An 11,133-nucleotide genomic window follows, 5' to 3' on the forward strand; every position below is an offset into this window, starting at 1 on the left:
GTACCTGGTAGGTTCATTGATAATGTGTGTGAGATTGAGGGCATCAAGCTTAGATTGTAGGATGGCTGGGGTGTTAAGCATGTTCCAGTTTAGGTCGCCTAGCAGCACGAGCTCTGAAGATAGATGGGGGGCAATCAGTTCACATATGGTGTCCAGAGCACAGCTGGGGGCAGAGGGTGGTCTATAGCAGGCGGAAACGGTGAAAGACTTGTTTTTAGAGAGGTGGATTTTTAAAAGTAGAAGTTCAAATTGTTTGGGTACAGACCTGGATAGTAGGACAGAACTCTGCAGGCTATCTTTGCAGTAGATTGCAACACCCTTTGGCCGTTCTATCTTGTCTGAAAATGTTGTAGTTAGGGATGGAGATTTCAGAATTTTTTTGTGGTCTTCCTAAGCCAGGATTCAGACACGGCTAGAACATCCGGGTTGGCAGAGTGTGCTAAAGCAGTGAATAAAACAAACTTAGGTAGGAGGCTTCTAATGTTAACATGCATGAAACCAAGGCTATTACCGTTACAGAAGTCATCAAAAGAGAGCGCCTGGGGAATAGGAGTGACCACAATAGGGACAGAGCCCCAGCTGTCTCCGACGGCATCGCTCAGCGGTGGAGAGGCGTGTGGCCCCTAACTCCATGGGTTCAGGCTCTGAATCAGAACGTTCAACGAAGGAGGGAGAGAGGTGATGGGGGTACCGACGCTCCCGAAGAAGGTTATCCAGGCGGATGATCATCGCGATGAGTGCGACCAAAGAGAGGGTGTTGTCTCAGCATGCCAACGTCTGGACCGCTTTACGCAATCCTCTTCTGAATAAGGTGCGGAGCGCCGGCTCATTCCATCTGCTGGATGCTGCCACTGTATGAAAGGTGAGGGCCTACTCCGCAGCAGTCTGGCCATCCTGCCGCAGTTGGAGTAGGTGCTCATCCCCCTCTCTGCCCTCCGGTGGATGATCGAAGACTCCTCTGAACAGAGCCATGAACCACTCATAGGAACCCAGCTCCTCTCCTCTCTTCCAGACGGCCGTAGCCGACTACAATGCCTGCCCGGTCTGCAGGGAAATAACCGTGGCAACCTTGGACCTCTCAGTAGTGGGGTCTCCCATCTGTTGAGTGAAATAGAGGCAGCACTGGAGGAGGAAGACACAGAATTTGGATGGAATCCCGTCATATTTGTCCGGGAGGAACAAACGGGCATCGCTGACCTGGGCGGACTGCTGAATGGGCTGAGGTACTGGTTCGCTGGGTCGACTCATGGTAGAAGATCCTCCACTCATTGTAGGTGACGGCCCTTGAGGAAGATCTAGACGTTGAGGAACACTGAGGACCTCATCCATCGCAGTCCCCGGTTGCGCCAGCTGGTTTTGGTATTAGTGAAGTAGGTCTCCCTGTTCGTCGACCATCTTGGAGATGTCTCGGGTTGGCTGCTGCTTCCATTTTGTGAGACAATATTCTGTAACAAAAACGCAGGGAGTCAGGAAGCAGGTGTAGTCGGCAAGTTTAATCTGAACGAGCATAGAGTGAATACAAAACAGGAGTAGCGTCTGAACAAGAACACAGAAATACTGCCTGATGGGTAATACAACGGAGTGCTAGATAAAGGGGAAGTAATCAGGGTAGTGACAAAGTCCAGGTGTGCCTAACGATGGGGCGTAGGTATGCGTAATGATGGTTGCCAAGTGTGCGTAATGATGGGTTGCCAAGGCCTGTGGTTAGTAGACCGGCGATGTCAAGCGCTGGAGCGGGGGAGCGGGAGTAGACGTGACAACAGCAACCAGTGGTTTAAATAAACGGTCAACCCAATTGTAAATGTGAACTGTCTCAAATGTGGTTATAACAGTTATGATGTGTGCAATGTCGTTACGCAGACATTATGTTAACACACATTATCATAGCATTATGTTGGCAGTCTACTGTAACTGCAGCCATGGATAATATGACTGGTCTCCTTGGTTTTTAATTCTTAAAATGTTCCGAACCAAAATCGCCCAACCAAGGATAATTTAGCTATTTGATTTTGGAATTTAGGATGCTTTAGGTATACATTTTTGTGGATGAAACATTGAATTTGACTTACTGGTATAAGTCCATAGAAACACAGTTTCATACATGGATAAATAGAGAGTCAAAAAATAAATCAAAAGGACGTTTGTTTTAAAGGGTAGGTCCTATATCTGAGAGCTATAAGAAAGATAAGGAAATTATTTCTAGTTTTTTACCCATATTTAAGCCATTTTGGGGCACTAAACTACTTCCATATACAGTATACTTCCATTCTTTTTTTAAACTGACTAGTCTTGTGAGGCTTGAAGGTGTCCTAGAGCACAACCTGGTCTCATAGACCTAACATATTCGTGACACTCAAATTAGTATGATAAGGCAAAAATTACTTAAGGCAAAAATTAAATGAGAGTGGTTGGTCATATAACGCGAATGTCTAGCAAACCTAAGGTTGTGTGTTTGAATCTCATCACGGACGATTTTGATTCCATATGTTTTATTTCATAGTTTTGATGTCTTCACTATTATTCTACAATGTAGAAAATAGTAAAAATAAAGAAAAACCCTGGAATGAGTAGATGTGAACAAACTTTTGTCTGGTAGTGTACGTGTAGGTAGAGGTAAACTACGCATAGATAACTATGCATAGATAATAAGCAGAGAGTCGCAGCAGCGTAAAAATGGGGGGGGGGGGGGTAGCAATTTGCAAATAGTCTGAGTAGCCATTTGGTTAGCTGTTCAGGAGTCTTATGGCTTGGGGGTAGAAGCTGTTAAGAAGCCTTTTGTACCTAGACTTGGTGCTTCGGTACCGCCTGCCTTGTGGTAGCAGAGAGAACTATGAGTAGGGTCTATGACTAGGGTGGCTCGAGTCTTTGGCAATTTTTAGGGCCTTCCTCTGACACCGCCTGATATAGAGGTCCTGAATGGCAGGAAGTTTGGCTCCAGTGATGTACTGGGCCATACGCACTACCCTCTGTAGTGCCTTGCGGTCGGAGGCCAAGCAGTTGCCATACCAGTCAGGATGCTCTCGATGGTGCAGCTGTAGAACTTTTTGAGGATCTGAGGACCAATGGCAAATATTTTCATTCTTCTGAGGCATTGTCGTGCCCTCTTCACGACTGTCTGGTACTACACTGCCAGGTCTCTGACCTCCTCCCTAGAGGCTGTCATCTCATCGGTGATCACTGTTGTGTTGTCTGCAAACTTAATTATGGTTTTGGAGTTGTGCTTGGCCATGCAGTCATGGTTGACCAGGGAGTACAGGAGGGGACTGAGCACGCACCCCTGAGGGGCCCCCTGTTGAGGATCAGCGTGCCAAATGTGTTGTTACCTACCCTGACCACCTGGGGGCAGCCCATCAGAAAGTCCAGGATCCAGTTGCAGAGGGAGGTGTTTAGTCCCAGGGTCCTTCGCTTAGTGATAAGCTTTGAGGGCACTATGGTGTTGAATGCTGAGCTGCAGTCAATGAATAGCATTGTCACGTAGGTGTTCCTTTTGTCCAGGTGGGAAAGGGCAGTGTGGAGTGCCGTACAGATTGCGTCATCTGTGTTTCTGTTGGTGCGGTTTGCAAATTGGAGTGGGTCTAGGGTTTCTGGGATAATGGTGTTGATGTGAGCCTTAAAGCACTTCATGACTACAGACGTGAGTGCTACGGGTCGGTAGTCATTTAGGCAGGTTACCTTGGTGTTCTTGGGCACAGGGACTATGGTGGTCTGCTTGAAACATGTTGGTATTACAGACTCGGTCAGGGAGAGGTTGAAAATATCAGTGAAGACACTTGCCAGTTGGTCAATCTTAGTCCTGTATTGATACTTTGCTTGTTTGATGGTTCGTCAGAGGGCATAGCAGGATTTCTTATAAGCGTCCGGGTTAGAGTCCCGCTCCTTGTAAGCGGCAGCTCTACCCTTTAGCTCAGTGCGGATGTTGCCTGTAATCTATGGCTTCTGGTTGGGGTATGTACGTACGGTCACTATGGGGATGACATCATCGATGCACTTATTGATGAAGCCAGTGACTGATGTGGTGTACTCCTCAATGCAATCGGAAGAATCCCAGAACATATTCCAGTCTGTGCTAGCAAAACAGTCCTGTAGCTTAGCATCTGCGTCATCTGACCATTTCCGTATTGAGCAAGTCACTGGTACTTCCTGCTTTAGTTTCTGCTTGTAAGCAGGAATAAGGAGGATAGCGTTATGGTCAGATTTGCCAAATTAAGGGCGAGGGAGAGCTTTGTACGCATCTCTGTGTGTGGAGTAAAGGTGGTCTAGAGTTTTTTTTCCCTCTGGTTGCACATTTAACATGCTGGTAGAAATTAGATGAAACGGATTTAAGTTTCTCTGCATTAAAGTCCCCGAACACAGAGCGCCGCCTCTGTATGAGCATTTTCTTGTTTGCTTATGACCTTATACAGCTCGTTGAGTGCAGTCTTAGTGCCAGCATCGGTTTGTGGTGGTAAATAGACAGCTACAAAAAAATATAGATGAAAACTCTCTTGGTAAATAGTGTGGTCTACAGCTTATAATGAGGTACTCTACCTCAGGCGAGCAAAGCCTCGAGACTTCCTTAATATTAGATTTTGTGCACCAGCTGTTATTTATAAATAGACACAGACCGCCACCCCTTGTCTTACCGGAGGCAGCTGTTCTATCTTTTGCCGATGCACAGATCGGACCTCATCCAGTTTATTATGCAATGATTACATATTGGCTAATAGGACTGATGGTAGAGGCGGGTTACCCACTCGCCGTTGGATTCTTATAAGGCACCCCGACCTACGACCCCTATATCTTCGTCTCTTCTTCATGTGAATGACAGGGATTTGGGCCTTGTCCGGTGTCTGTAGTTAATCCTTTGCGTCCGACTCGCTAAAGAAAAAATCTTCGCCAAGTACGAGATGAGTAATCGCTGTTCTGATATCCAGAAGCTCTTTTCGATCATAAGAGACGGTGGCAGAAACATTACGTACAAAATAAGTTACAAATAACGTGAAAAAACACACACAATTGGTTAGGAGCCCGTAAAACAGCAGCCAACTCCTCCGGCACCATTATACATTATTACATTATCTGCTCACCGATTTGAAGGCTCCATTGCCGTTCCACCTAAAACACAGCCAAAACATCTGTTATAGATGCGGTAAAGAGGTCTTGGAACTCGACCAAAACAATGGAATTGCCATGGAAACGCGTGGGGGAATCTCCTTATTACCCCCCAGCAAAATTTGCCTACATTAGACTATTGTTTATAAGTGTATTTCAATCTATACGAATATCCACTTTGTTTGATAAGATCTGTTTAATGTGCGCCAATTCGAGGTCCTTCTTCTATCCCCCACGGTCTGCGTTCCATTGACCTCTTTACCGCATCTTTGAGGTGTCTATTGTCAGTTAACGCTTGATCTGATTGAATCTAGTCCTAAATTACTGTGAACTGTAGCAAGCAACTGTGTATACTAATTCTTTGAGAGGGTGGTGGCACCTGTGTTGTGTCATTGGAAGGTCTACGCTATTGTAAATCTGACCACTAGGTGGCAAACCATCATTGTGTTGCTGTAAAAAATATAAAGTCAACGTAATAAATATTTACAACCAACACCATGTGTTATAAATCCTTTATTTAGAAACATAAATTACACATTTAAGGCCTGACATTTGCATGAGTATAAAACTACAAAAATAATACCATATATAGCCCTATTATGAGGTGGGTAAAGCTGTTGCTGTGTGATGCTTGTCATTTCATCTGAAGCAGTGAGAAACCCATGAAAGGAGTTTTCAGAAATTAAGTTAGTGTCATCAAACATTAAGTGAAAAAACAAGACCGTTCCGTTTCGGTAAGGACTTCTCAGGAATAAAGATCATTTTTTGGCACCATAACCTTGGTTGTCAAGGTATCCATGCATGAGACTGGATTTCCTGGCCCCTGATTGGTGGACTGGGGTGTGAGGTTAGCATGGTTGGTTGTTGATATTGGTCAGCAGTTTGTGATATGGGGCCTTGTATAGGGCAGTGAAAGCCCCAGGAGCCATTGTGCCACGCCCATCCTCATCCACATGGCCCATCAAGATGTAGGGCATTCCTGAGAAATAGATTAAAAATAAATGTACTAGGCATTCCGACAATACTGTCTATGATGACACAACAGAATTGAATGTCAGCAGTATGTACGCATTTGTGCGTGCAAAATATTGTACATGCTAGTCAGATTGACTGGGAAGAAAAATAGGGTACCTCTGCGGATGACAGGACACTTCTTGCAGGCTGACACCAGTTTGACAGACATGTTCTCTCCAGCCTGGGTGATGGTCAGCCGGCCAGCCTTGTAGGCCTTGATGAGAGACACACCGATATAGACACTGCCCTGAGGACCAGGGGTCAGCGCTGTCACCTTACCCGTGATCACTGAAAGAGAGAGATAGATAGATTAGATGTGCACTGGTGTAGCTGTGTTTATGTACTGTATATGGTGTGACTGCTGTGTTTAATTGCCTAAGAAATGCGGTGAACTTGCTGTGAACTCAGAATTGCTGTGTAATGATGGTACAGATTGTTAAGCTTGATTAATTTGGCTATCCAGTGGTCTGGAGTGGTCTAGTGGTCTAAGCTACTCCTGCTGGAGCACATGTTCCATGTACTGCTGCCAGCATGGGTTCAAATCTGACCCACTGCCCTTTCAGCATTCTCTCTCTCTTCTACCTTTCACCTCTCTCGATCCAATAATCATACAAAATATATTTTTTATTTGGCAATGATGCTGCTGTCTAGTGGAACTCACCAAATTCTAGTGGAACTCACCAAATTCGCTGGCACAAAAACTGCTCTTGATGTTTCCATCCCTCTTACACGCCTTTGCACACAGTGGGTTCAGGGGAACTAGAAAATACAAACATTGTTAACACACATATGTCACACAAACACACAGACTTATGTCTATATAAACTCAGCTCTTGCTAAACCAGTGCTGCAGCTTCTCTTACCTGGCCTCTTTCCGTCTGGTCTAGTCACTCTGGTCCTGTCTGAGCCTGGCCTATTTGGTGGGCGGGTCCTGACTGGTTTGACTGGTTTGGGTTTGACAGTGTGCTCCTTGGGCTGTGGGGTTGAGGGGGCCTGGTATCTGTCTGTAGTGGGTGGCTTGGTGGTAGTAGTTGTTGTGATGACTGTTCTCTCAGGTAGGATGGGTTTGACTGCAGGCCTTCTGGGGACTGACTCTATACGAGGTCCTGATCCTGTATTGTCTACTGTGGGGGTTCTGGATCCACGGGGGACGCTGGTGTAACTGGCCATGAAGCCATCGGATGTCACGCTGAGGTCAGACACAAACTGCACAAGGAGCACGTTCCCATTGGTCACAATGGTTCTGTGGGCGGAGAGTGATACAGAGGGAGGATTGGATCAGAGTGGAGTACAGTGAGATGTATGCTCGCAGCTAAAGGAAGTTCCAAAAACAAACAGACATACTGGTGTAGGATCTTAATTTTTCTACACCAGTTTCTACAGCAGGAAAATAATCCTGCAATAACAGGAAAGGTGAATTATTATGTGGATTAAAATTAATAATAAACATTTTTTGTAGGGGTTGATACATTTTTCTTAATTAAGTTAAAATCAAGTCTGAAATTTCAAAGGGTAAATTATAAACTTCAGAAGCCTTTTTAAACCTCAAATTCACTGCATTGAAGGAAAGTTCTCCTGCAACAGGGTGATCAAATTAAGATCCAACATCTGCATATCATCATAGACTTAGACCACAGATAAATATAAGCGTAAACACAGGAAGTCAGACAAACACACAAACAGAGTACATTCTTGTACCACTCACTGGGGGCTGACGTCTCCACAGTATTTTCCAATGAGTCGAGAGTCATCTTTCTCTCCACCGTTGAAGAAGGCCACATAGTCAAAGCGGCAGTAACTGTCTGACTCCAAATCAAACTTATCAAACTTCACCTCAATCACCTAACCCACAGACAGAAATAAACAGAATGACAAATACGTTACTTACTAATAACATCACTTGAATCTCCAATATATTTATACATTTAGGTGCACATTCGGTTCTGTGGTTTGTGCAACACAATGACAGCATAATTTACAGACGTCCATGCAGAATAAGGAGCATGAAAATCTGAGCATTGTGGGTAAGGAATGACCTGATCAGGCTCTACTGTGACGAGCCAGGAGCAGCTGATGCCTGCTGGGTAATTCTTCTCAGGCCAGTTGGGTGTTTTTACTTCACCCTGGGCTTTTGTCATCTTGCCTCCACAGAATTGGTGATCTGAAATTATTCATAAACAGATCAATAAATAATCAAGTGAATACAGGATTTGACATTGGTATTAGCCTTTGTTACAGTGAGCTAATGGACATGGGAAATTAGAAAGGTGTTGTTCCTTAGAAAAGAGCCCAAGTTATACTGTAAAGCTCACCATCCACATGTGGTTTTCCTCCATTGAAGTAAGCAAGGAAGCCCCTCCCTCCAGTCTCAGAGTCAGACACCATCTCCAGCATCATGGTGTTGGTGGTGGAGATGAGAGTACCCGGCCTGAACGTTCCACAGAACCTCCCCAGTTTCTGCACCATGTTGGAGTGGCCGTTGTACACATCCAGGTAGTCATAACGACACATGGCGTCGGCCTCCATGTCGAAGATGCGGAAGGAGAGCATGACCACATTGCCTTCTGGGACCTGGAGTTCAGAGAGGGCAGAAAAGGCTTTAAGTCAGTCTGTAGGCAACATTCTGAGTAATAGAGGAGTGATATGTAGTGCAGGGCTAGTGACTCACTGTAATACGCCAGGTACATTTGCTGTTGGGTTTGTAGTAGCTTGGAAATCCTTCACTGCCCACAAAGCCTGAGTCTGCAACCATGTCTCCTCCACAGTGAAACACAGGCCTGAGAGAGAGCAGGGTGGGAACCCAGTGTTGTGGTAAGCATTAGCCAGCGTTTATCATATGCTGTATATAATACATTAACCTTGAGTTTGTGACTCTCGTGCATGTGCACACACACATGCACACACACACACGTGCACGCACACACACACACACACACACACACACACACACACACACACACACACACACACACACACACACACACACACACACACACACACACACACACACACACACACACACACACACACACAGACAGACAATCATACACACACACACATCCTGACGTACAAGTATTGTGACTCACCTCCTCAACAGAAAATCTCTAAATCCCTAAGGCACCCCAATGATAATGCCTCCCCTTGGCACACTGGTTTCATGAGAATTGGGAGTGTGTGGGGGGGGGGAGTATAGACAGGATGGGGACTGGACAAAGATAGTGGGGGTTATGGTGTCCTTGACTGGGGGGATGGAGGTTGACAGGATGAGGACTAAGTTAGTGGGGGTTATGGTGTCCTTGACTGGAGCTTCCTCAAGGAGACCTCCCCTTAAATGTGTGCTTTAATTTCTCCCTTCTGCTTGTCCCAGTTTCTAACCCCGGCATGTCCAAGTCTGCTCCAATGTGTAATCCAAACTCCTTTTTCAAAATAACACAAAGCTTGCTTTATACAACGGAAAAATCCCAAACCTAGCCTATTGCCAGAATACTTTCATGGATAAATATATTCTTTTATGCCAGAGGCTTCACAGAAAGTCATGGGGACAGACACATTGGAGACTGTCTGTACAGAAGACAGAGCTGCTGGGTGCACTTCTAACAGCTGGGTCTTGTCAACTGGGCTGAAGCAAAATAAGTCATCCCTTTTATGGAGTGTCAAAAAAGCTAAATAAAGACATTCTCAACAAGAAACGAAACAAACGCTGTTCTCATTGGCCACTTGTTAAGAAAACCAGTCAATTACCATTATTCCAACCTGAGGAACTTTTCCAGGGCTCTAGCCAATACAGACTAAATCTGGAGCTCATTGAGAAAGTTCACATTATAGGAGCTCAGACAAGCAGAACCCCATCAGAGAGAGAGGCCAGCTGATGAGAGCCTAGATGTCCAGTCAGGGCAGTCCTGATCCAACCCCACACAGGCACATACAGACAGACCCCAAAGCATTACCATCTGGGGAAGCTCAACCACATCAACATCATGGACCAGTCAGTCACAACCACAACAACACTGCCATACCCCCAAGCAAATATACACATGCAGGAAGCTCGGATAGGGAGTTTCGAGCACACTGCGTGAAATCTGAACATGGCACACTAACAAAAGTACTCTGTGAACTCTCTAGAAATGGCTATGGTATATTGTGAACCATATAAATAATGTAAAGTGCATCCTTGTGGATATTGCCCAAATGGAGCCATCACTGTAAAGCCTCTTGCAAACAGACATTACACACACACCAACAACCTCATACACCCATATTCCCTACCTGGTGTAGTTAGTCCCTGGTTGGCTCTGGCTCTGGCCCTGTGCCCATCCTAAACAGAGAGCCAGGAGAACAGAAAGACCCCAGATACAATCCTCACACTTCATAATGCCGAAAGCAGACACAGTAAGAGGGCAAACCAGAAGAAAGAGACGGGAGCAAAGAGTGGAGAGAGATGGAGGACGTGGGGAGGGAGCCACAGGAAGAGAGAGAGTGAGGGAGAGAGAGAGAGAGACAGAGAGAGACAGAGACAGAGAGAGAGAGAGAGAGAGAGAGAGAGAGAGAGAGAGAGAGAGAGAGAGAGAGAGAGAGAGAGAGAGAGAGAGAGGGTAGAAGGAACTAGAAGGAGTCATGACGGGGGAGACAACGCAAGGGGGAGGGGAGTGTTTAATTAGAACCAGATGCTGTCTCAATGTTAACATTTGCCTCAATGAAACAGGGGGGGGGGGGGGGGCACAAAGGAAAGAGAGAACTAAAAGAGAGCAACAGAGACTAACTTCGCACAATGGCTGGACAAATGTTTGTGCAATGGATTCATTCAAAGGCATAAAGAACTGCACCTTTACAACCAAGGTCACTTCTCTTTACATTCCAGTACGGCCATCTGACCAGTGACCACTACACTCTTAGAAAAAATGGTTCCAAAAGGGTTCTTCCACTGTCCCCATAGGAGAACCCTTTCGGGTTACAGTTAGAACCCTTTTTGGTTCCAGGTAGAACCATTTTGGATTCCATGTAGAACCCTCGGTGGAAAAGATTCTACCT

At 45.6% G+C, this 11,133-nt stretch overlaps 1 protein-coding gene across 1 annotated transcript; it reads right to left on the reverse strand.

Moving 5' to 3' along the window:
* Nucleotides 1–5,589: 5,589 nt before the first annotated feature.
* Nucleotides 5,590–10,673, reverse strand: LOC139552467 (procollagen C-endopeptidase enhancer 2-like). Its single transcript, XM_071364234.1, has 9 exons — nucleotides 10,372–10,673; nucleotides 8,774–8,882; nucleotides 8,418–8,676; nucleotides 8,142–8,266; nucleotides 7,811–7,947; nucleotides 6,969–7,348; nucleotides 6,787–6,864; nucleotides 6,223–6,393; nucleotides 5,590–6,070 (listed from the first exon to the last, which is right to left on the reverse strand). The coding sequence occupies exons 1-9, from the start codon at nucleotides 10,473–10,475 to the stop codon at nucleotides 5,940–5,942; spliced, it is 1,494 nt and encodes a 497-aa protein (XP_071220335.1). The 5' UTR covers nucleotides 10,476–10,673; the 3' UTR covers nucleotides 5,590–5,939.
* Nucleotides 10,674–11,133: the final 460 nt, after the last annotated feature.

This window comes from Salvelinus alpinus, chromosome 24 (assembly GCF_045679555.1).
Source record: "Salvelinus alpinus chromosome 24, SLU_Salpinus.1, whole genome shotgun sequence".
NCBI classification, from domain to species: domain Eukaryota; kingdom Metazoa; phylum Chordata; class Actinopteri; order Salmoniformes; family Salmonidae; genus Salvelinus; species Salvelinus alpinus.

Excerpts from the sequence above, each read along its gene's own strand:
- LOC139552467 (XM_071364234.1), bottom strand. The coding sequence starts at position 10,475 with ATGAAGTGTGAGGATTGTATCTGGGGTCTTTCTGTTCTCCTGGCTCTC. Across the intron at positions 7,948-8,141 it reads TCACAGTAGAGCCTGATCAG|GTGATTGAGGTGAAGTTTGA; the intron begins GTCATTCCTTAC and ends TCTGTGGGTTAG. Across the intron at positions 7,349-7,810 it reads TGTGGAGACGTCAGCCCCCA|AACCATTGTGACCAATGGGA; the intron begins GTGAGTGGTACA and ends CTCCGCCCACAG.